Source organism: Enoplosus armatus, chromosome 22 (assembly GCF_043641665.1).
Source record: "Enoplosus armatus isolate fEnoArm2 chromosome 22, fEnoArm2.hap1, whole genome shotgun sequence".
In the NCBI taxonomy this organism is placed as follows: Eukaryota; Metazoa; Chordata; class Actinopteri; order Centrarchiformes; family Enoplosidae; genus Enoplosus; species Enoplosus armatus.
Genome location: NC_092201.1, coordinates 5605171 through 5630002, shown reverse-complemented (window position 1 = coordinate 5630002; position 24832 = coordinate 5605171). Strand labels below are relative to the sequence as shown.

The 24832-nt window shown below is 40.2% G+C and overlaps 4 protein-coding genes across 5 annotated transcripts; 2 read left to right on the top strand and 2 right to left on the bottom strand.

The window, feature by feature from the left end:
- Positions 1-471: 471 nt before the first annotated feature.
- On the bottom strand, positions 472-5602 carry LOC139305289 (bcl-2-like protein 13). The gene is made up of 2 exons (XM_070929240.1): positions 5497-5602; positions 472-1702 (listed from the first exon to the last, which is right to left on the bottom strand). The coding sequence occupies exon 2, from the start codon at positions 1529-1531 to the stop codon at positions 785-787; it is 747 nt and encodes a 248-aa protein (XP_070785341.1). The 5' UTR covers positions 1532-1702; positions 5497-5602; the 3' UTR covers positions 472-784.
- Positions 5603-6834: 1232 nt separating this feature from the next.
- On the top strand, positions 6835-11874 carry atp6v1e1b (ATPase H+ transporting V1 subunit E1b). Its single transcript, XM_070928817.1, has 10 exons — positions 6835-6909; positions 7031-7092; positions 7900-7965; positions 8900-9009; positions 9261-9327; positions 9467-9556; positions 9995-10063; positions 10322-10416; positions 10524-10611; positions 11084-11874. The coding sequence occupies exons 2-10, from the start codon at positions 7060-7062 to the stop codon at positions 11144-11146; spliced, it is 681 nt and encodes a 226-aa protein (XP_070784918.1). The 5' UTR covers positions 6835-6909; positions 7031-7059; the 3' UTR covers positions 11147-11874.
- A 659-nt stretch (positions 11875-12533) lies between these two features.
- Positions 12534-18100, top strand: ada2b (adenosine deaminase 2b). Of its 2 annotated transcripts, none has more exons than XM_070928703.1 (9): positions 12534-12849; positions 13680-13899; positions 13980-14190; positions 14352-14479; positions 15292-15382; positions 15516-15624; positions 15720-15877; positions 16115-16317; positions 17837-18100. In XM_070928703.1, exons 1-9 carry the CDS (start codon positions 12549-12551, stop codon positions 17922-17924), a joined length of 1509 nt encoding a protein of 502 aa, XP_070784804.1. In that variant the 5' UTR covers positions 12534-12548; the 3' UTR covers positions 17925-18100. The 2 variants fall into 2 exon arrangements, with proteins under 2 accessions (XP_070784804.1, XP_070784803.1); XM_070928702.1 differs by having other exon boundaries at positions 12621-12849; positions 13980-14202.
- Positions 18101-18156: 56 nt separating this feature from the next.
- Positions 18157-24363, bottom strand: LOC139304823 (probable polypeptide N-acetylgalactosaminyltransferase 8). The gene is made up of 11 exons (XM_070928701.1): positions 24171-24363; positions 23228-23471; positions 22422-22588; positions 21732-21915; positions 21399-21596; positions 20400-20514; positions 19588-19773; positions 19289-19426; positions 19061-19156; positions 18814-18981; positions 18157-18713 (listed from the first exon to the last, which is right to left on the bottom strand). Exons 1-11 carry the CDS (start codon positions 24361-24363, stop codon positions 18579-18581), a joined length of 1824 nt encoding a protein of 607 aa, XP_070784802.1. The 3' UTR covers positions 18157-18578.
- Between the last annotated feature and the right edge of the window lie 469 nt (positions 24364-24832).

Sequence of the window (24832 nt, the reverse complement as noted above, 5' to 3'; positions counted from 1 at the left end):
ATAAATAATATTGTTATCCTACATATGTAAGGAACTAATCTACTTTGCTGCATTCAAGTTTGATAATTTTTCACCCTCTTTTTCCAATTTACTCAGTGTTTCTTTTATCTGAATCTCTTGCTCTCCTGACACAGAGAGGTCAAAGGTCAGGGCTCATACCACTAGAGCTGGGAGGGGTTTAATGTCCGGTTCAGGTGCACAGCAGGACATGTATTTGGTTATCTAGCTCAATGGTTCCCAGTGGAAAGTACCGGTGTGTGTAGATAATACGATTGTTATTATCCTCAGAGAATGCATTAATGTTTCCATTCAAACATGCAAACTGGTATCTATCGGCTGAACATCTGAGTCACAGTTCTTTGGTAAAGTCTAGAGTAGAGAAGAGGAACTGACATCTAACTTCGTCCTTCATGTCGTTTTCTGGTGACGTAATAAGAGACACAATCACACAAAAGAAACGTCAAACAAACATTTCAAGTTTCAGGATTCTTTAAAATTGTACCTTTACACGATTTTACATTCAAGGTTTACATTTTGCTGAGTTTCCTCTGAGATCGATTGTATACAGAAAAACAAAGGCCATGAGCTCTGCTGCGAGCTGAGGTAGCACAAAACGAATCCGAAAAAATCAAATGAATTATGTCTAATAATAACTATAATACAAAGAGTGTCAGAGAGTAAAATCCAGAATTCAGAGAGTGAAGTGGAATATTTCATTTGGAATAGATTTAAAAACAAAAGATCTGTGTTGAAATGGTGATTCGGGGGTTAAACGAGTGGTTTTCTACTTTCTGCAGTAGGCCACAGCACCGTATGCTACAACTCCCACGACAGCTACTAAAGCGGCGCCTCCACACAGCAGCTCGGTGGAGCTCAGAGGTTTGGTAGTCTTTGGTGGAGCGGTGGGCTCCGGCTTTTCTGGTGCTGCTTGAGAGGCTTCAACTGAATGTTCCTCCACATCCGAGAGAGGAATCTGTGAGAATTTTAGTTGCTTGAGACTCTCTTTGGGAGGCTCTGCTGCCATTGGAGCAAGGATAGCAGGAGGGTGGAGCCCCTGAGTAGAATAAAGCTCCTCAGCTTCAGAGGTTGTGGTTGAAGGGACCGGGGTGGACGTAGTGGAGGGGGGATCAAACCTGACGATAGGCAGGGGAGGCAGGGCCATCGGGGGAACCACCTGCATGAACTCTGCAGGCTCCTTCTCCAGGTGAGGCTCCTCTGCTGACACCAGGAGCTCCTCAGTTTCTGGGGCCTGGAGGTCCTGCTCCTCCTCCCTGAGCTCCACCAGCTCCCTCTCCCCACCTAAAACACTCAACACACTCGTCTGCAGCTCCTCATCTTCTTCCTCCTCTTCCTCTGTTCTCCTCGCCCTCTCCTCCTCTGCGGCCTCCTTCTCTGCCTCCTCGAGCATCTCTGCCTCCTCTCGCTCCAGGTGGACCATGTCAGAGTTGGAGGAGTGGTTCTCGTCTCCGGCCAGAACCGCCCCGTCGCTGCTGTCCAGGCTCTTTGTGTCCTCGGGGTCCACGTCGCCCATCGTGGACCAAGACTCTGCCAGCAGGCTCTCGCTCTGCCAGGGTCCAGGGCTCTCTGCCTGGGTCAGAGGCAGAGCGGCAGGGCAAGGGCTGAGGGAACCAGCCTCCCCGCCTCCTCCATCTCCCCTGCTGGACTCGACTGGGGCCTTTCCCTCCAGAATGAAGGCTGGCTGCTGCAGAGACATAATAGATCCCTTCAGAGGTGGGACAAACTCACAAGTAAGTCTCAGTTCTTGGCTGTGAACTCTAAATACAAGTACTTCACTTGGTAAGTACAATTTCAAAGTACTTGTTGTTTACTTGAGTATCAGTTTTTCTACTCTGGTACATTTCAGAGGGAAATATTGTACTTTTTACTCAAAACATATGATCAGTTTATAAAATATGATACCTGAAATATAAAGCAGTTAAAATGAGCTTTCCACTTTGACTATATTAGGGAATGCAGTTATTCGGTTTCTTGCCAAAAGTTAGAGGAGAAGATTGATATCACTCTCGTACAACCTTTGGTAGCAAAATCCACCAACCATCATCTCTAATTAGCCGGGAAAGCTCATAAATATTCAGGCACAAGATATAATTAGTGAGCTTTGGAGCTTCTGGGAGGTGGATTTTGTTACCTTTGGACAGAGCCAGGCTAGCCGTTTCCCCCTGTTTCTGGTCTTTGTGCAAGTGGTATCAATCTTCTCATCTATCAATCAGCAAGAGAGCCAATAATGAGAATATATGAATAAAATGTCTGACTTTGGCGCTCCCAGGTGGTAGTATCCAAAAAGACACAGCAATACACGCCAGGACACTGAGAATCCAACACATAGACTGCACCAATTTCCACTAGATTTTTTTCTAAAAACAAAAACTTCAGAATAATTTGGAAAAAATCTACACATAGCAGCTTTAATGAATAACAATGTGTAGCATGCTTGTCTACATTTGTCAATAGGTCTGGGCTCTCAGTGCGGCTGTGGTTGGAAAAAGTTGCTCACTGGCTGCTCTGCTCTGCAGCGGCTGTGCCTATCTATAGCCTGGACCTGCATATCTTACTATGTTTAGGCACTATATACATCTCCATCTGTCACCCCAGAGTGGAAGCTATTTCAGTGATTTCACATGACGTTAAGAGTAGGAACATAAAATGGAAGTGACATAAACTTCATTATGACGTACTGACGCACCACAACTCCAGCAGTCCACCTCTCATTCTTACCAGTACTGAGATATTAGCATTTAATGAGAATAAAATCCTAATAAAAACACTTTCCAGATTAAGGATGAACTGTATACATGGCTGTTTGCTTAAATTAAGTCTCAAGGTGACCCTCTTCACTCCTTGTGCCACATCTCAGCTTTGATTGCAGAAAGTATTCACCTCCATGCCAGCCCCAGAATAGATACTCTCAACACTTGCTCTTCACTGTTCAGTGTTGTATCTCGTTCACAACATGTGGCCTGTCTGCGTTTCCTCTGCTTTCAGAACATGTCCCTTAACTGGGCTCTGCAGCGCGAGCATACGAGGGAAAATGCTGTTTATTCTGTATATAATGTCTTACTATTGCCATTACGTGTACTTATGCCTATATATTTTATTTTATTTTATCTATATATTTTATATTTTTCCTGCTGTAACTGATGCACATGGTCATACTGTATTTATCTTCTTCTTCTATATCTATCTGCCTTACTGTTTATTCTATATATTACCACTACATGTATATTACATTATTCCACATTTCTGGTTAGATGCTAAACTGCATTTCGTTGTCTCAGAACCCTGGTGAAGTGAAACAAATTGCTCCAATTAACAACAACTGTGATTGTCACTGCAATAAAATCTTTGCAAGTAACAGTAATTTATCAAAACACCCGTTAAACTTAAAGAAAAGTAATGTTTTCAACTGCTTTGCCTCGCTTTCCCATTCACAACTGATACACATACAAGGAATTTGACACTTTTGCTCTCAGTGAAATAGTCATGCAGCTACAACAAAGCTGTTAACACAAACATAGAACTGTTATGCACATAAAAGTCTTTTTTTTAGGTGTATGTGTAAATATATAAGAAGCAACAATGATCAACAACATACAATGTCATCGTTTTCTGCATTTGTGGAATATCAATTTGCCCCTGCCCCTTTTCTTTGCACTATCTATGTTTAAAGTTCCATTTTTATTGGTTTGAAAAAGATGCATTAATATTATTTCTTTTAAATAAAACATCTGTGCCCCCTAATTTTCCTCTGTGCCCCTAAAAATAAATGTAAGTGTAGAGCCCTGCTTAACGAGGACAAATCCTTTGACAGCCTCTCTAGGGCTTGAATGTCTGTTACATTTGCACTCAACCTAACATTAAGTTGTGAATCAAAAATCTAAGAGGTGTTGCTTATTACTGCAAGCAAAATGAATAGGTGTAATTTGCGATAATTAGTAGCTGCAGCAGGAGGTGACATGTAAATGAGATTTGCCAGTTACCTGCAGAATCTGAAGGATATCTTTCTTTCCTCATGTTTCCGGTCTCGATCTCTACCGTTATTATTCAATTAAAAGGTAAAATGTCTGGTAAAAGCTGGTGACACATGTCCGCAGGTCTGCATGAAATTAAATAAATGTACTGTATGATGTCTGATTTTGACTGAATGGGTCCATAAAAATCTGCATTGCATTATTTACATTTACACCCGTGATTAAAGATAGAACATATACTGTAGATCTTTGGTTTGAGATCCACCAATGGGGTCACAAGATGAATCTGAGGGCTCAAAAGAAGAACAAAAACATATTTTTGCTCCAAAAAATTGGGTTTAATTTTGACCATTGATCTAGATGTCTGGATACAACTGCAAACATATATCAGAAGTTTTTCTTGGATTTCCTTCCTTCCTAGGTCCTATTAGTACTGTATTTGCAATTCGTAAAACAGTATGTCTTTTGTGTTGCCTCACAGGGGAAACACAGACCCCCTTCCTGCCTGTTACACAACTTCTTGGTACTTTTTGTGCAATAAAACCTTCTGACTCTGACTCTAGCAGCTGGACGAAATCAATAAAGAGGCTTATTAGGCCTTGAATAAACATTTCCAGTACACAGCGCTGCCTTCATGGAGCTAAATCACCTGATTATTAATGGACGGGTTTGTGTTTCAGCATCCAGATCTGTTAAATCAATCTTTTTTCCTTATTTATGATTTGTTTATTTTGTATGTCATCATTTTTTCTGATGCTATCATGACTTGAATCCTTGACGTCGTATCACTCCACCCCTTCCAGAGTGAGCAGGCTGAAACAGACGCCTCCCAGACGTCACTGATTTAATGACCAACTAGCTGCCATATTGTCTGTCCCGAGCTGTGTGTGTCCTGCAGACCTGTGCAGACTTCAATGCACAGTGACACGGCTTTAAAGTTGACCACATAAACATTTTAAACCCTTCACACTCTTGACTTGTCTGCGTCCCTGCCTGCTAAGAAACCAATCAACCTTTTCTACTCTGTGATCCTCCTGTACTTACTGGCCTACTTGAGTAATTGGATTCCCATTGATCCTATCCCAGCAATAACAGACTCATGGTGAATGATCAGGGAGATTTAGGGCACTCTTTCTGTGCTAATGTGAGACGAGGACAGACTGATATCAGATACCAGATTTTTACTAAAGGTCAGATTTCAATGTCAAAGCAGGAGAGTTGGTTTATAAGATAAACCAGCTCTTCGTGGCAGTCTCTCTGTCTTGTGCAAGGTGAGATTTTGCCCTTCACAACATCAGAGTGACCCATAATGACCCTTCTAACACTGACATGTTTACAGATGACACAGTTTTAACAAAGCATGGCACACAAAGGGCCAAAAAAATCAGATCACAGTCCTGATTCAAGCCTACATTCTTCTTCTTCAGACTGTCTTTCTTTCTTTCTCCAGGCTTTGCTCAAACTTTCTTCAACACGGATAAAAAGAAAAAACAACATGCTAGCATACCTGTGTCCTCTTGTTGCGGTGCTGAAGGAGCTGCTAGATGAGAAGCAGATGCTGGAGATCAAAGTGAGATGTGCTCTCAGACACGAAGCCACAAAACAACAGATAGGCAGACATGCATGCTGTAGCTGGCACGGGAATAACAAGATGGACAAGCTGTGCAAAAGTCTCTCTCTCCCTCCCTCTCCCTCTCTCTCTCTGCCTCTCTCTCTCTCTCTCTCTCTCTCTCTCTCTATGTCTCTCACCCACCCCACTTCCCAAATCCATGACATAACAGTTGGCTGGAGAGCAGTCAGTGGTGACTTTGCTGTCTGTTCAGAGTGAGAAAGACTCTGAATAATGTGAGTAAATAGTGACAAAATGACTGAATCTTGAATCAGACTTTAATCCGGGAGTTCACAGTCTCTGAAAGGTCATCAGAGGTCAGTGGCTAAACAGTCTGTAGAGTTTTACGTTCCCTGTCCAAACAGCCCACAGTGTGTTGTGAACCGGTGACACTGAGTGGAAAACACATGTCAGACAGACAGAGGAGCTATTTCTAAAGCTGAACTTTCCAAGTTCTACTTCCCTCTACTGGCAAGAAATGTTACAAGACTGGAAACGGTGGCAGGCCGTGTTCAGGTACTTGATAATAGTGTCCTGCACTCTTTACTACACCTACTAAACACAGGGAATTATTTTAATAAATGAGAAATTAATTAATATATATAACGAATAATGGTCACTATAAACTCACTGTTAGTATCGTAGCTGTTAGTTCCCTATAGGGACATTTTACACCAAATAAAATGTTACAACGTTTTCATTTGTAAACTTTAAATTGTCTTTAACTACTCTTTTTGCCATTTTTAAGTACCAAGTTTAAGTTTATTTGTCATTTAAATTGACACAGTAACTAATAATAATATACAATATTTGGTTTTATACTTAAATATACAACTAATAAATGACAGAATGATTTTATAGAACAGCGCATATATGAATAATAAAATGAATGATACACGTATATTTATGTAGCAGTTTACAGTTACAAAGTGATCCACACGGAAAATAAAAAACATTAAAACCAAAGCAAAGGCAAATAAAAACAATAAGATTATAAAACAGCCAAGTTTAAAGAAGTTTAAAGAAGTTAAAATCATTCTTTTCGATCTAAAATGTATATTAGTACATATATAGTAGTTTAAATTCATATATTAATAAGTAAAATAAGTAAATGAGCCATGAAAATGACAAATAGTACACTAAATCAACCATCATTTCCCTGGTTTCCCCTTCTCTTGTTCTCGCACCTGATTGGCTGCTGGGCCGGAAGTAAACATCATGTGACGTCTAAAATCAGCTGATCCTCCGTAGACATCTTTACTAGTCACGACTGCGGCGATTAATTCATACCTCCTCGTCTGCGATTTTCGGGTAACTAATCGTCGATTTAACGCACAGATTCCAGAAATAAAAGCTCCGGGTTGTTACCGGCGATCTCTTTTAACATCTCGCTGTTTTTAATCTTTCTGTTTGCTGTTGTTTTTCCTCGCAGGCCCGCGCGGATCTTTGACAGCTGCAACCATGGCGCTCAGCGATGCCGATGTACAGAAGCAGGTAATGAACCGTTTTAACCTTCAAACATGACACCATTCATCTGTTTCTCTTCAGTTACTGTAAACGTGCTTTTTACGTTGCTTATTGTCTCATTAAAACACTGAGAAATGTTTCTAGTAGCTGTAATATTTGTGGACGCGTGTGTGTGTGTGTGTGTGTGTGTGTGTCGAGGGTGACATTGAGAGAGCTGCAGTAGATTAGCATCGAAATAAACACAAAGATAAACAAGAGTATATTATGTGGGCTGTTTCTGAGTGGTGGTTTGGTGCGTAAGAATGCTTGTTACACAGAAATAAGCAGCCATTTTGAAGCCGGTGTTGTGTGGAAGTTTTGGCTGAGATGTAGAGGGTCATATTTCCAAATGGTCACATGATGAACACATGCCAGGGCCTGATGAGGAACTGGAAATGAGTGAGTGAGTGAGCCACTGTCTGGACGCTTAAGTGGGAAATCTTATCAAGCAAACACACTGAGAATAAACCTCCTAAAAGGGTTAATGTAAAGCTGCAGAAGTCAACTGGCCATGTGTTCATTAGCAAAATGGACAGAAACATTCCTCACCATAGTGACAGAGTCAGTTCACAGCAGGGTGAGGAATCATTCCTGTGTGTCATTATGAAAGAGATGATAAATTGCAGTACTTTCAGTTCATACTTAAGAATGAATTATGCTTCGTGATGACGTTGTGTGTGTGTGTGTGTGTGTGTGTGTGTATAAAACCCTTAAAATGTGAGGAAATGTAAATCTGACATTTGTAAGGACGCCCAATCTTGTTTTTCATGAATGTTCCTTTCTTCCTGTCTGCAGATCAAGCACATGATGGCCTTCATTGAACAGGAGGCCAATGAGAAGGCAGAAGAAATTGATGCAAAGGTGAAATCATTGCAGTGAAGCCTCACAGTGATGTAGGCAGTGGCTAGAATCTCTGATCAATCTGTGGGTTTTTTTGTAGTTTTTGGACATTTTATGCCGTTTATTGGTGAGTCAAGAGTAGAGAGATGACAGGAAATGAGAGGAGAGAGAAACCTTAGACCTTACTGAAAACAAAGAACATATAAGTATAAACTCATTCTTCAATATTGATCTTTGCTCCAGATTTTTTTATCAAAATCAGGTCAATTTATGGCCTTTTTAGTTTGAAGTGTATTGTAGCGCCGCCATCAGACCAGGCAGTGAATTGATGAGAGTGTCAGTATTCATTTAAACCTTTTATTGGTGGTGTCATTGATATAAAAATCCCCTTTTCAAGAGAGACCAGTGCACGAGAATATAAGATAAGATTCATTTAATAGGAAAAAGTACATTAAATGTCAAAATTCTTTGTCTTTAGCTTCTCAGATATGATATGATGATAATTTGCTGTTTTCTAATATTGTAAATGAAATATCTGTTAGTCGGATGAAATGTGCTATTTTTATGACATCCCCACTGTCTCTTGGAAATTGTGGGTTGATTGATTAATGGAAGAAAATTTCCACAGAGTAATCCGTAAATAAACCTCAGTTGCAGCCCTAGTTAGTCGTAAATATAGCTGAATTTGTGCCATATTTCTACATTAAAAGATTAAAGCCTTTCAGATTTTGACATTTAATCACAGCACTACAATCAGATCATTCAGTGTAATAGTTTAAATAACACTGTTTTAAAAAATTAATTCTCCCATCAGATTTGGTGAAAAAAGAAAATTAAACCTTGAAGACCTTTTAACTATAGTGATGAACTGATCACTTATCAACTGATAAATGATCACAAAATCAATGTTGTGATGGAGGATTTCTTGCTGAGTGAACTGTGTCTCCTCCTGCAGGCAGAAGAGGAGTTCAACATCGAGAAGGGCCGTCTGGTGCAGACTCAGAGGCTGAAGATAATGGAGTACTACGAGAAGAAAGAGAAGCAGATCGAGCAGCAGAAGAAAATGTGAGTCATGGCGAGAAATCACAGGACGCATCGAGTCCTATCGTCCCTAATCCGGCCTTTTTAAGAACAAAGAAATATCTGTATGTGACACACAGTTTCCGTAATTTTATTTAGCCGCTTGGTCCTACAATGACTCTTTTGTAAACTTCCCTCAAACAGTCTCTGGTGTTTCCGCAAGAACAAACATACCAGGAGTCCCACTTAGAAATCTAAAGTGACCCCAATGTGTGTGTTGTTTGTCTACTTAACAGTCAGATGTCAAACCTGATGAACCAGGCTCGACTGAAGGTGCTGAAGGCCCGTGATGATATGATCTCGGTAAGCAGCCGCACATCATTTTGTCACCGCATTGTCGTATTTTATTTACATAAGAGATGCTACAAGAGATGGATTGTGTAAATTATACAGTCTTCTGTGTAAAAAAAGAGAAACCCTATGTGTGCTTTTGTGCCCTCAGGAAATGCTGAGCGAGGCCCGCCAACGGCTTGCTAACGTCGCAAAAGACCCAGCCAGGTATCCAGCTTTGATGGACGGGTTGATCTTACAGGTCAGTTTGTGCTCTCCGATAACAAACACTCATTCTGTTTGCACATTCCTGCACAAAACTGTACAGCTCTTTTATTTTTAACAGTTATATTTTTTTGTCTATCTTCTATTCATGCTTCTTGACACGCAATACTTTCTTTTTGAAAGACTTTGTTCATTGTTATGCACCACAACATGCATTATACTGAGAGATATTTTTGATATTTATATCAACGAGGGTACTTAATAATAGAAACACCTGTCAGTATAAGTCAACACACAAACTACATCCTGCAAACTAACCATACAGTTCAAAAACTGATTGTAACCTGCATGAAGGCAGGATTTACTGCAGGACTGTTGTATCAGACTGCATTAGTTTTAGCTGGGTGTACCTAATAAACTGGCAACATATTAAAAACTGAGGTTTGATAACCTTTTTCATAATCTTTCATATCAGGGATTCTATCAGCTTCTGGAGGCCAAAGTGACTATTCGCTGCCGTAAACAGGACATGCAGTTGGTACAGGTAAGTAAATTAAATTTACATTTCTATTTATGCATTTGGTAGACGCTTTAGTCAAAAGTGACGTACAAGGAGAGGCCTTTAAGTTGAAGTTTCAAATGAATGTATGCATGTAAAAAGTGCTTAGGAAATGGACTCTTATTTACTGTGCGCGAGAGAGCACGTTCGGTGAGGATGTAGTCTCAGAAGACGCAGGTAGGAAGATGTTTTTAATTTTTAGTTATTATTAATTCAAGTTGTATTGTGACTCTTATCTTTCAGGCGTCCATCCAGAGGAATATTGCTATATATAAAGCCGCTGTGAAGACCAACCTGGAGGTCCGCATCGACCAGGACAACTTCATCTCCCCAGACGTGTAAGCAGCGTCACGTTTGAAATGTAAATCGAGCTTCGCTAAGTTAAAGTTACTCCTGAAAACTTACATCAGTATTTTCTCTTGTTTTGCTGTTTGTCCTCCGTCAGTTCTGGAGGTGTTGAGATCTATAACGGTGACGGGAAGATCAAGGTGTCCAACACCTTGGAGAGCAGACTGGACCTCATGGCTCAGCAGGTACGAAATATAGACGGCTCAGATTATTATTCTTTTAATTCTTTAGTTAAAGGTCAAATAAATAGTGCAGCTCTCACGTTACCTGAACTTAAAATGTCCCACTTGTGTGATGTTTTATATGTATATACATGTAAGTCTCATCAATCTCTTCATAAATTCTTATTTGGTCCTTTTAGATTGGTCTTATTTACATATAACTTTTATTTACTCTCAGAAAAATGCATTACGTGTGTCGAGGTTACATCATATAAACAAAACAATTAAAAACAAAACCAACAAACAAAAATGTAAAAGTATATAAGTTAAAAAACATGAATAAAAGCTACAATAACTATTAATTCTTTTTGTTGATGGTTTTAAACTTCTCTTGTGGGGCATTTTTTACTATTTTGTAACATTTTATTGAAAATACTCCGCAGATAAATCGTTAGTTGCAGTCCTATTTATAAACCATGTGTGTCTGTGTTTGCAGATGATGCCTGAAATCCGAGTGGCTCTCTTCGGTGCCAACCCAAACCGCAAGTTTCTGGACTGAATAACTCCGCTGTATTAGAGAAAAACTCCCTTTTTATTTTTTATTTTGTCGTGAAAGACAAGTCATTCCTTTTTGTCTGTGAAACCAATTTCCGATGCAAAAGAGACGCATTGTTGTTGTGTGATGTATTGCTGTATTTTTCTGTGCGTTAAGGGACATGATGGACGCTGCAACTTAACATTACAGATGTGCGCCGTGGGTACTGCACAGCTGGTTTACTCTGCTGCTTCCCCCTTTTTGAGGGTCTCAGTTTACAGTGATTAGTCATGGCTGATGGGATTTGGTGGTTGGCTGGTTGTTTAACAGATTGTCCTCTAATTGGATCAGTTGTCATGACAAGCACAGCATCTGTGTGACAGTTTTCGTAGTTTCATTAACCTCTACCCCTCGTTATGAGTTGCATGGGGCATTGTGTTGCTAATGGTTTGTCTGCTCCAACCAATCACAGAGGAAAAAAATAGCATCCTAGAGACAAAACTGAAGACCATACATGACCTTAAAGAGTTAATTTATTGATGTTATTTCGACTGTATGTTATTCTGTCATGAATTGGACGAGTTATGATTCCAGAGGGCGCACTGTATGTATATGAGGTTTCCAGATAAAATTATACGTATGTGTGGTTGTTGTTTTGTTTTTTTTTGTTATTTTCTTTTTTTGACTGTGTCTCAAACTGAAAATGTTATATTGTGGAAATGTAAAACATAATAAAATATAAATCATTAGTACCACCTCTCTGTTATTTTTGGCTCGTACAGTGTCCTCTCCGCTGAGCGACGTACATTTATTTTGCAACAGTGGCCATTCATGCTTTATTCATTAGTTTATCACATGGTATTTGTCAGACAAAAATGCCCCAATTATCCAGTTGCTCCGAGTATTTTGCTGACACGCTCGACTGATAGCAGAGTTCCTTGTGGAAAACAAGTTGAGTCTCTTGGGAGACGGCTGAGCTGAGACACGGGACCAGGAGCTCTTTCTTACTTGTAAGTATTTTGTGTTTTAAAGTAGCTAGATTCGCCTTTAAGATTTTCCCTTCTTAGTTTCGTTTCTGTGAATGATCTGAGGGTTGTTTTTCACTTTCCTTCACTTTTCTCTTGGCTTATATTGACTCAGAAAGCAAAGCAGTCATGGTTAGGTTACTGAAAGGACTCTGTCAGCACCGTAATGCAAGCTAAGCAGCGTGTTATCATGTTGATGACCCTAAAATAAGTTTGTCAAATTTATTTATCCACTTTGTCGCAAAAACTACACTAACCTCTCCGCAGAGGCAGACGGACTTTAATGTCATTAGTTCATGTCTCACAGAGTATTTCTCTCTTTACAGCACCAAATACAGCAATCCTGCTCTTGTGGAGGGTGTGTGATCATGTTCTAGCATCCTCCTGTGGCACATGAGGACATGGTGATCTCAATCTGCCGGGCTGTGGTCACTTATGTGCCCCTTCTGTGGTTTGTAAGAGTGACTGGTGGGATGCCTGACCCGGCTCAGAGGGACCTACTGATGCGTCAGGAGGCATCCAGGCAGACAGGAGGGCAAGTGACCCTGACGGCGGCCGAGCAGAAGCTGGACGTTTACCTCCATCGATTAAAGGAGCAAGAGATGTCTGCTGCACAGTTCCCCCCTGCTCTCCACTTCTTCAAAGCGAAGCCTCTCATCCAGAAGAGTTCAATCTTCAAACTGCTGCAGAAGATGCCTAAAGGTGAGTGTCATTATTATTATCATGATTATTATTTTTTCCTTCATATTATAGCTGCACAGCACACTGAGGCTACAGTAACATTTCATTAAAGTACAGTAATATTAGAAGAGAAATTTTAAATCAGTTTGCACTCTGCTTTAAGAAAATACAACCTGCATCTCAAGCTTTCCTTAATGATTTCCTGTAATATTTGTATTGTGTGCTGTAGCATCTTATAATGTTATATTTGTATTTTAATATTTATAATATCTGATGTGGCAGGAAGCTTTTGACAGGAGTCAGACAGTCTCTCTTCATCTCCAGAACTAGTCTCGTTCTGTTTTTGAACCAACATGAGCACCTGAGAGTTCTGGTTCACCTGCAAAATGTCACTTAAAGACATGCAAAGACAAAGAGACGAAGAGACACAAAACAACAGCAAAGTGACAGAAAATGACACAAAATGACTGCAAAGAAAAATGTGTAGTTACAACACTTAAAACGTTACACAACAACTACAAAGAGACCAAACAACTACAAAGTTATAAATAACTACAAAGACACACAAAATGACTACAGAGTGACATAAAACACCTACAAAGAGATGCTGGACTACAAAGAGAACATTGTGCAAAACGACTACAAAGAGATGCAAAGCGACTACACAAAGGCACAAAAGGACTACAAACAACGCGGCCATGCCATCTGTTTAGGAGGGGTGGGGGAGGGGCTTCTACATGTCTGTTCCCAGGGGCCCATTGTCAATAATCTTATTTTCTAACTTTATGTTGGTGTTTATGTTCAGTGCATCAGTCTGACTTTGAGTTTATATCCTGCTGTTTTGGTGGCAGGTGCAGCCCTCCACATCCACAGCTCCGCTCTGGTCAGTGTTGAATGGTTGGTGAAAAACGTCACTTACAGGCCACACTGCTACATCTGCTTCACATGGGACAACTCGGTCCGCTTCTTATTCTCCGACCGCCAGCCCTTCCCACGTTGGGACTGCTTGTACTGGCAGCTGCTTGAGACCTTGAGAGCCAAAATAGGAGACCCTACAGGCTTTGATAACAGGTGGAGTTAGAGATCACCTTCCCTTACACAATTCTAGTCAAGATAATGGGAGAACTTAACCCAGAATATCTGTTTTTCAGTTTAATGCAGCACCTCACACTGTTCACTGAGGATCCAGATGGTGAGTACCCAAGCCAAGATGTTGTGTGGGAGAAGTTTGAGAAAGCCTTCATCGCAGCTGCAGGGCTAATCACACATGCCCCTGTGCTGAGGGACTACTTCTATAAAGGCCTAGAAGAGCTTCACCATGACAACATCATGTATCTGGAACTTAGGAGCGGCCTCTCCAGGGTTTGTGTTTGTGTGTTCACACCTGATCCCCATCTCCAGCCTCTTTTATAGAGCCTCAGTAGCAGTCGTAGTGGCTGATCTGACATTTCTGCATTTCTGGACTGTGATGTTTTACAGATGTTATATTTTCAAACCAAACCAAAGCCTTTTATGTGTTTCAGACGTATGAGCTTGATGGAACCATTCACGATAAGGTGTGGTCTCTGAAAACGTTTCAAGAAATTACAAAGAAATTTATAGCAGATCATCTGGACTTTCTCGGGGCTCGTGTCATAATTTCTGTACACAGGTATTGTATGTAACTTAATTCAATACTCACTTAATTTAAGAGACTAACAAAAAAGAAGAAGTACTCCGAGCCATTACTTGAGTGAAATGACCAATAAAACAATCTAAAAATCCTCCATGACAGGTAAAAGTCCTGCATTCAAAATCTTTCTAGTGTTCTCTGCAAAATGCACTTAAAGTATCAAAAGTAAAAGTACTCATTATGCAGATGGCCCCTGTGACTGATATATTATCATATCCTGTATATATAGTAGTGTAGTTCTATAGTGGAGTACAAGTATAAAGTAGAAGAAAACTTAAGTACAATTTTACACACTTGAGTAAATGTACTTGATTGTTAATGTAACACAGATTTTCACATTCAGTATGAAGTTAGATGATTGCTTTAATTCTGTAACTTCAATTGATTATATTATCTCTTAATTATTTAGTTTCCTGTTTTCTGCAAATGGAAATAACTAGAGTTATTAAAGGGGCACTCTATCAATTTAGTAATACTCAACATGTGAAAACAGTTATGTCTGCTGGTGCTATGGAGGAGCTTTGTCAAGTCTGATAAAAAACAACCCTTATTAAACATGCTGATAAAGAATAGTACGGCTGAGGCTGATGGTCTGTAGGTCAGACTGAACTGTCTATTTGATGGATCGCTATGACGTTTTGAACAGAGAGAATGAATCTTAATGACTTAAGTGATCCCTGACGTTGTGTGTCATGTGTCAACAACTACTACTTCCACATAAGATAGGCATCTTATAATGTAAATATTAATTGTTAATGAGCCATGTCTGTCATTGTTGCTGTTTTCTTCAGGGCTCTGAGTGCTTCTGAGGTCAAAGCTGCCGTGAAAGAGGCCATTCAGCTGCAGAAGGACTTTCCAGACGTTGTTGCAGGATTTGACATGGTGAGAAGTGATCTGTCTTGCTGAACATCTTATTTGACAAGAACAATAAGCTCTTGTTAAGTGGAAATCATTTCTCTTGCTAGTTGTTAGAGTTTAATTTGGTTTTCCTTGAGCCAACATTATGGTTTTGCAGGTTGGCAGGGAGGACAGTGGGAGGACCCTTTGGTACTTCAGGGAGGCACTTTCTCTGCCAGCTGAACTGGGTGTCACACTGCCATACTTCTTTCACGCCGGGGAGACAGGTTGGTCGATCAAAAGCCTAAAATACATTTCAAAAGTTTTTAAAAACATCTTTAAAAATATACTTTGATTCGACTGTGTATGTTTTGTTTTGTAGAAGATGAAGGCACCGACGTGGATCAAAACATTCTTGACGCCCTTCTGTTCAACACCACACGCATTGGGCATGGCTATGCTTTGGCACACCATCCACTTGCCAAAGAGCTTTCTCGGAAAAGAAACGTGGCCGTGGAGCTGTGCCCCATCTCAAACCAGGTCAGATAACCTACTGTCATCGGCACAATAGAAAAGAATACGGCTGAATCCAAATGTCCACCCTCGGGACTTGCGGACTGAGCCCTCCCCAAATTTTAAAATATGTACTGTGACGTGTTCAACGTCATCACGTCCCAGAGTCCGTAAGTGTGGTGAAGTCTGGACATTTGGATTCAGCACCTGTATGCCTGTTCTCACATGTAAAGTACCCGTATGCGTTTGACCTCTGACCTCCAGGTGCTGAAGCTGGTGTCGGACCTTCGTAACCACCCTGCAGCCGTGCTGATGTCTGAGGGCCACCCGATGGTGATCAGCTCTGATGACCCGTCTCTGTTCGGCACCACAGGCCTCTCTTATGACTTCTATCAAGCCTTTGTTGGCATCGGAGGGTTAAAAGCAAACCTTGGCACTCTGAAAGAGCTGGCTGTAAACTCTATCAGGTGACAATCAGTTGGTTTTATTTTTCTCATGTTTGTTACTTCAGACAAAAACGAGCCTGTTTGTGATCTAAAGGGTCAGCCTTTACGAAGCATATGTTTTTAGATTTTAGACTTTAAAAGGATAAGTCTAGTGATATTCTATATTTTCCTTACTGTCAACAAATCCCATAAAACAATTAATTGATCCTTTAATAAGTATCGCCTGTGTATCCAAAGCCTTGTATATCTTAATTACATCTGCCATAGAGATCCACTGATGTCCAAAAACTATATAAAAACACATCAATGAGCCTCAGTGTTGCACTGGGTGACATGTTCCTTCATTTCGATGTACATGGGCACTGTGGTTTACTTGAACCCACAAATAATCTTAACCCCAAACAAACTGTGTATTAATCCACAGCTGAAAACAGTACCCAGCAAATGCACCCTTTACTCCTGTTTGAGTAACATTTACTAAAAACTAGAATGCCCAGCTGTTTTAGGAAATCATTTAGTTATTTTTTAATTATTTAGTGTATATTCATGACCTGTTTTTAAAGACTAATGTGGACTTGGGACTGAGAGCCACAGACATGTTAGCAAAGCCAGGAAGTATTGAGAGACAGATTAACACTTCTTCGGCTTTAGACTTTTTGTAGGATTTGTTGACAATAACAAAAATATAGAATATCACTAGACTCCTTCTTGCAGAAACTTCACAGTGAATAATGTCACTTTTACTGTTTCTGTCATTGTGTGGTCATGTAGTGTGGTTCAGCTGTATCTCGGGTGGCAGAGCAGGTTGGCAGTTTAATGCCCAGTTCCTTCTGTCCACATGTTGAGGTGTCCTTGAGCAAGACGCTGAATCCCAAAATTGCTCCCAATGCACGTGTATGTGAAAAAGTATGTGGCTTTGGAAAATATTTAATGTAATATAATCAGTGTCTCATTTGAAATATCTGAGATTTAGGAGCTCCATCCTAGAGCAAGTTTCACCAAATTTGCAACATGCAAGCTGTAATTTGCCACATTAGATAATTTCAAGTTTTCATTTTAACATAATGAAAACAAAAAGCATACTTGCAACCCAATGCCAGAGCCCGGTAGGACTTGCTAATCTATGTGCAAATTGCAAAAGCTTTTGTGAAACAGGCCCCTGAACAGCAACGTTTTTATTCTAAGAAACATCATCTTTTACACAATGCCCATATTTACGTACTTTGTCTTCTGGATTTGGATGTTGGAGCATCCTTGAATTCACCATAAAGAGAAATTCAAAGGGATCCCTGCTTGAAACTGTAGCAGCACAACAATAATGTGACTTCTTACAAGAATGACAATGCTGCTATTGTTATGAATTACCTATCTTAAGCAGGTTTTAGGTCTCAGTAAGTTGATTTTCATATCAGAAATGAATGGAAATTAAGTAAGTTAGAAAACTTAAAAACACTGCAATTAACCTTGCCGATAATATTCCATTATTTCAATTCCGTATTTCAATGAGTTACTCCTCATTAAAAGTTTCTCCTGTCTGCAGGTACAGCTCCCTGCCAGCTCATCTGAAGGACAAGGGTCACGTCATGTGGCAGAAAAAATGGGACGCCTTCATCTTTGATCATTCATGACAGCCAAACCATAACGGATCCTGTTTGACTTGAATCATGTTTGTAATAGTGCTGAACTAAAGCAAACATACATAGGCCATTATGCCTTTGTTTGAACAATTCAAATTAAATGTAAGGCGTTTCATTGATACACCTGTGTCTTTGTTAAAGGATAGGCTGAAAAGCATTATCATATCGTGAGATCGGACATAGGAGGGTAGATACTGTAGGTATAATAAAACTCTCACACGAGTTTCTGAGTTTTCCTGGAAAAACTACAAAGGAACTTTATGATAAACTAGCCATTCAGGATCCTCTGAGGAATATTCAGAGTTGTCCACAGCTAATCTTGTCATTATCAAAAGGAATTTTACACAACATCAAATGTTCATGAGGACAGTTTTGAAAGAAAAATATATTATACACATATTTTGTGTCACAAATTTACATTTGTCAAAAACAAGAATTAAATAAAAATGATCACCTCCTCTCAGTGATCCAGTTCACAACTTTGCGCACAGTCAGACTCTTGTGGATCCATGTCGTCCAGTACGAGATGTAAACTCACCCCAAAGACAAGCAGTCATTCTAGATCTTTCTCTGGCACGGTATTCAGTTTTTGTGTAATAATGGCTCATTCATCATCTTGTCTTCTGGGCCCTGCCCACCAGTCTTTCAGTGGTCTTTGATGAGATTTTGTATCTTCCAGCCCTGACCGCTGCACTGCTGTACAACAAGTTTGTAATAGCCGTCTTCACCCATCGCAACTTCCAGACATCTCTTTGTTTCTCTGTTCTGGATAGGTCCTTTCTGGGAATAAAAGACAACACAACAATAAAGCACATTTCTTTTTCTCCAAACAAGCCGACCTCTTTGGTGTGGATGTGTGTTTTAAAACTGTAATATTTACCTGTTTAAAATCCCACAGCATGTGGAACTTCTTCTGCTGGGCCATTTTGCACTCATACAGCCCTGGGTAGACTCCAGTGCCGGGGTCCACCAGACAGCGGTTGCTGTTGTACTTGTGAGATTTGATTCCGCCGATGTAGAGTTGTCCATCGGAGCGATAATAACAGTGCTACAACAAAGAAGACTAATTATACAAACAAAAAAAGAATCAAAGTGTTTGTGTGTACAGTGAATCTCTGAACCTATACCTGTGGTGAGTAGTAGTGGCATGCATATGCAATGGGTGTGTTCCCAGGCACGGGGCCTTGATCAATACAGAGATCTGGCTTCAGGTCACTCATCAGCTGCAACAGAAGCAGAAATAGAAAGTAACTCTTTAAAACATCCATTAGAAATAATGGCACAACAACATTTGCATAATCATTTAGTGATATGCCTTGTGAAGCCTGGTCACAAGTGATATGGTTTCTACTCACAGCTCCATAACCTAGCAGGTCATGCAGAGGGTCCAGCATGGGGTAAACATTATCCAGATACCATTTAAAAGGCTTACAATTAAGCCTCTCTCTCAGCTTTTTCCTCTCGGACACATCCCCAATGTCTATCCCATGATTCTGTGGGAAACACCAAGATAAAAAAGCCACAAAAACGTTTTGATAAGTAAGTGTTTGCACGGTTACACATATCCTGCAGAACACTTTTATAAGAAGCCTAATTTGTGTAATAGAGTGAAAGAAGTTGTGATTTATGTGAGTAATGAGGCGTCATCCCTTACCTCTAGGGGAAGGTTCCAGGCAATGTTGACATTGTACTTATATTCATCCAGCCACACCTCTGCCACCCTCAGTGCATTACGCTTTACCATTACACTCAAGTCTGGGAGGTAAGGCTTGATGGCCCGTTCAATGTGGGCAATTTTAGAGCAAGGTATAACTTCTACGCTTCCTCCACATAGCCACACCTGCCAAAACACAAAGCTCAAATGTTTAAAAAGCAGATTTTAAGGGCTTTTAGCTTATTTCTAGCAAAAATGAACATTGCACGAACTTTCTTCCAAAGTCCAAAGCAACATGCACACTGCACACTAATGCTCATATACACACAGACAAACATTTCATTCTTTGTCCTCAGCATATTTCAGCATACATTAGGGCAGTTAAACATCCTAGACAGATTAACAACAAGGATACAGATCACATTTTATCTTAGTTCCTTCAGTTACCTTTTATGGTTTAGATTGTTGAGAGAAACTAATGCAAAACACAAGGACAACAAACAGCCACACAGAAATGATCAGGAACTAAATTAAACAGCCATGCCAACATCTTTGTGAGGCTGCAGTTTGACACAAACATGCCCCCAATAACAATAATAACATGCTGATGCTAAACAGGAGTATTATATGACTAAGTATAAGTAGGTTTTTCAGAGACATCATCTGGAGACCATGAATGTCTGTATAAAATCTAATGGCAACCATGAAATAATTCAGATATTTCAGTTTGAACCAAAGAGGAAAATTGACAGACAGACCAACATTGTTAATTACAGTGTTTTAGTCACTTTCAAACATCCTGAAAATCTTACCCGGATGCCGAGCTCCACATTCTCACCGCCATATATTTTCATTCCACCATCAAGGCTTCCGATCTCTCCAAAGAACTTGCGATCAGCTACAAGAATCCCCATGATGGAGGGGCTCCTGAGGACATCATTTATCACATTAAGAATTTGCAATAACTTAAAACACAGCTGTTACCACATTCACGTGCATTTTAGATATGAGTAATTAGAGTGATTAACGGGTCAGTTCCCCAAAGTCATATAATATATTTCATATATTCTATTCTAATATATATATATATATTAGAATAGAATAGATTTGTTTTCATTTGCTGAGGTTTTGAGATATCTTGAGGATCTTGAGGACTTTTGAGATAAAAAGTAAGAGGTTTTGAAAACAAAGAGGAGTGTGACAGGTCACTCTGAAATATAGCTCAATTTTGTTTAATAATGTTTTCGATAGCACCAGCTTGTGCAGTATACTGTGTCACACAAACCGATTGAAAGGTTTAGCCCGATGTAGTCAAAAATACCTTTAAAATTAAATTGTCCAAAAGATAATTCACTTTTTTGACAAGCATTAGATGGAAAGATTGATACCACTCTCATATATGTTGGTTAAATCTACAGCCAGCGGTACGTTAGCTTAACTTAGCATTAGCTAGACTGGAAACAGGGGAAACAGCTTGCCTGGCTCTGTCTAAAGATAAATACAAATCTGCCTACCAGCACCTCTAAAGTTCACTTTGTTTAATTTGTACAAAAACCAAAGTGTAAAAATGACAAATTGAGGTTTTATTGGGGGTTATGTGCCTGACTTTCTTGGCTGGGAGCAGTGACTCGCTAGCTAGTCACAGCCAACTGTCTCCTAGCTCCAGCTTCATATTAAAAAGGAGCAGATATGAGTGGTATTGATCTTCTCATCTAACTCTCACGAAGAAAATGAAAATTTTCCTCAAAATGTAATTATAGCATTTAGGTATGTTTTTTGTGATTTGGGTGAATGTTTAAACTGGAACTTACTTGCCAGGTTGTGACTCGTCCTTTAAAGTGTACCACTCGGGTCTGAAGGACTCGTACATGCACCACAGGGCCCAGTCAAAGGCATCCGCCGCTGGTATGTAGGGAATCAGTGTCAAGTCATCAAAATTGACTTTGTCAAACACTGGTGTCAGAATCACGGTGCGATCCTCTTTAATGCGAGCCAACAACGGCTCTGCCCTGATAACACACAGTCATAGTTTAACGGTTACTTGACTTGACAGAATCAAAAAGTGTGATGACAGGCGTATCGCCACTGTAGCGCAGCAACACTCAAAGACAATTGAACAGTGACAACTCAGCACTTAAACAGACCATTGTACATGGACTTCTATGTGAGCGTCTAAGATGGCCACCACGTCCCCTACAGCAGCCCTCCATCCGGACAGTCTGGCCTGGGTGAGGCCGAGCTGCTCCGAGTGCCTGACTTTCTTCACCAGGCCTGGACACTCCTCGTGGATGGAGCTGATGTATTCATCCAGTTTCTCCATTAAATCCTCTGCGCAAAGTAAAGACCGTTTTAGTAATCTGAGCTGTAGACTCAGTTTAGGTAAACCTTTGGCAATCAGTAGGCCATATCAACCAACCAGTCTCTCATTGCTGAGTCACAAATACCCTTAAAGGGTTGGTTCACTCAAAATACTGAAATTAGTAGCAGTAACTTAGTAAGATTAACGTAGATTTCAGAAAGCTCTTTCAGGGCGGAACAATTTACACATTTACCACTCATGTAGTACCCAGCATAGCTGCACCTGAGCAGAAGTCTAATCAGCCAGGATACAGAGTGTACAAGGCCTTTAAAAAGACCTCGATCAAAACACCAGATTTGTTAAATGCAAATGAAAAATGAGATTCCACCATTGTATTGGGTTGGCAGCAGAAATCTCTGATGCAAACATCTGAAATATCCCCAACTACCACTTTGCACATCTCAGAATAATCTACCATATCTTGATAATAAATTGTGAGCCACAAACAGGATTCTGTCACGGCAGGTCAGCCTACCGTTACTGCTGTGATCATCCACCAGAATGATTTCTTTCAGCAGCCGAGCTGGCGTCTTGTCTATGATGCTGCGGATGGCCCTTTTGATGACAGAAAGAGCTTCATCCAGGTAGATTAACACAACGCTGATGGTAGGCAGATCCTCGGGGTACTTTTTCTCAGCACACCTGTGAGGGAGAAAAATTCAGATTTTTGATTAAAAACTTCAGTAATAGATGTTATATCCTCCGAACTCTTTTGATGCATTAATTGACAAATTCATATTGCTTGCCAAAAGATATTTAGTTTATTATCATAAAAGACAATCAGAAAATGTTCAAATATGAAAAGTTGAGAAGTCTTTTGCAATTTCTGCTTGACATATACTATTGATTGATTATCAAATTATTGCCAATGAATTTTCTGTTAATCATTTTAGCTTTAATCTCACTCACATAAACAATCAACCACTGATGATTTAAGCAATTTAATCAAGGTATATAGATTAAAATGCTAAAATTGTGTAAAAAAAAAACCAACCCCACATTCATTCAGCTGTGTTAATGTTAAATGTTAAGTGTACCCACTTGCTTCATAGTCATTGAAAGTAGTAAAACAGACTTTCTTCTGTCATATATCAGTTCACATTAACATGTTTTATGACAATATCTGGCCAAAATTCATTCATTATGAATTGACTTCACATTTTAGAGCAGATTTGTAAAAGGAATGTGAATTCAAACTGAACAGACATCATAAAGCAGCTCATTGTGTGTGAACCATGTGTGGTTACAGTTGTATTAGTTCCTACAGGAAGTGCTAATCACCTGGAGGGCCTGGTGTCAGGGATCTCCCTGTTGAGAGGCAGCCTGTCACTGAGGAAGGCGTTGTAGCCGTATCTCTGGAACAACTTCTCAGCCTCCTTCTGCTCCTCCTCTGAGAGCTCATCACCCCACTTGCTGAACAGAGCCGAGTTCGGGTACAACTTCCTCACCACCTTCCTCTCCTTCTTCACCTCCGCGTTCTTCTGTGGCGCTGGTTCCTTCTTTTCAAGTTTATTCATCAGATTGACTGTCAACAGAAGAGAGTAGCCGAGTGTTTGCTTGATCCGTTTGTGTTATTCTGCTTTCTATGCAAAGTGAATGACGAATGGCTGAACAAACATGTGCTCCTCCCTGAAATAAAGCATGCCCTATTTAATTAACAAATATCAGTGTTTGTCTTTGCACTGGTGAAATCAGTAGCGCATGCAGCTGAATTACCTGCTGACTCAAAGAACACAAGTTCACCTAATGTGAAAATTGTTTGTTGTGTTCAACATGTGTATTTATTTGGTGATTTGCAAGTCAGACTAGTTAAAACTGGGCTGTATTTGGTTGAAAAGATTCACCAGTTTCAAATGTGAGGATTTGCTGCTTTACTTTGTCATATATGATAGTCGACTGAGCATCTTTGGACTTTGGACTGTTGGTCGGATATTTTCAATGTAATTCAATATAACCATTGTTTTGAGAGCATTTTAATGGTTTTGAATGTGAAGCAGGTCACTTATGTGTTGAAAGCAAAACTGTCATATATAACCTAAATGTCTAAAAGAAAACTTTACACTTCAGCCAGATTTAGCCCAGATTTTAATCAAGACATCTACATCTTTTGACCTGCAAATCGCCAAACCAAAGTATCTTAAAATCAAGTTTATTTAGTTGACACCTAAATCTATACTTTGATTTAAAAAGAAGAAGAAGACAGAACCAGCTGACTTTGACTCACGTAGCCGGTCGATGTCTGTTTCCATCTTGTCCATCCTCTTGAGCATTCCCTGACCCCTGATGGAGTCATTGTGGTGGGCCCTCTGGAGCCTCTCCGAGTGGGTGTGGACCTCCTTCTTAATGGAGCCGAGGTACAGCAGAGCCGCGGCCACGGCAGAGGCCAGAAGTGATCCTTTAATCCAGCCAGATCTCATCTTGGTGCTTCTGTGCATGTCATGTGCTGTGTTTTGTAAGGAAAAGGAAGAAAAGCTCCTACCTCTGATTTCAGGTGTTCTCTCTCCTCCCTCTTTCTCCCCACCCCCTCGTCACACACACACACACTTACACAAATGCACTCACACATTTTGGCGCACCATGGCTTTGTTATCTGATATCCTGAGGTTCACACCAGATTGGCAAGAGGTGTAGTTTTCCCTCCTGGTTTTCATGCTGCTGTCATTGCATTACACCTGGGATGCAAGGTGTTTACCATTAGGTGTAGTTACATGGGAGGATAGAAAACCTGTAGTACTCTACAGGTAACTGGAACAGGACTGACAGACAGGTCAGGTACAACACCACTGTTGTACACTGCAACAATATTGTTCAGCCTCTCTACTAAGAACATGTCTGACAAAGTCTGTTTATTTAGGCTTGAAAATGCTGAGAACCTGATTTTTTTGT

Excerpts from the sequence above, each read along its gene's own strand:
- LOC139305289 (XM_070929240.1), bottom strand. The coding sequence starts at position 1,531 with ATGGGCGACGTGGACCCCGAGGACACAAAGAGCCTGGACAGCAGCGAC.
- ada2b (XM_070928703.1), top strand. The coding sequence starts at position 12,549 with ATGGTGATCTCAATCTGCCGGGCTGTGGTCACTTATGTGCCCCTTCTG. Across the intron at positions 14,480-15,291 it reads GTCATAATTTCTGTACACAG|GGCTCTGAGTGCTTCTGAGG; the intron begins GTATTGTATGTA and ends TGTTTTCTTCAG. Across the intron at positions 15,878-16,114 it reads TGTGCCCCATCTCAAACCAG|GTGCTGAAGCTGGTGTCGGA; the intron begins GTCAGATAACCT and ends TCTGACCTCCAG.
- atp6v1e1b (XM_070928817.1), top strand. The coding sequence starts at position 7,060 with ATGGCGCTCAGCGATGCCGATGTACAGAAGCAG. Across the intron at positions 9,010-9,260 it reads ATCGAGCAGCAGAAGAAAAT|TCAGATGTCAAACCTGATGA; the intron begins GTGAGTCATGGC and ends TCTACTTAACAG. Across the intron at positions 10,064-10,321 it reads AGGACATGCAGTTGGTACAG|GCGTCCATCCAGAGGAATAT; the intron begins GTAAGTAAATTA and ends CTTATCTTTCAG.
- LOC139304823 (XM_070928701.1), bottom strand. The coding sequence starts at position 24,363 with ATGAGATCTGGCTGGATTAAAGGATCACTTCTGGCCTCTGCCGTGGCC. Across the intron at positions 23,472-24,170 it reads AACAGACATCGACCGGCTAC|TCAATCTGATGAATAAACTT; the intron begins GTGAGTCAAAGT and ends TTCTGTTGACAG. Across the intron at positions 22,589-23,227 it reads CCTGACACCAGGCCCTCCAG|GTGTGCTGAGAAAAAGTACC; the intron begins GTGATTAGCACT and ends TCTCCCTCACAG.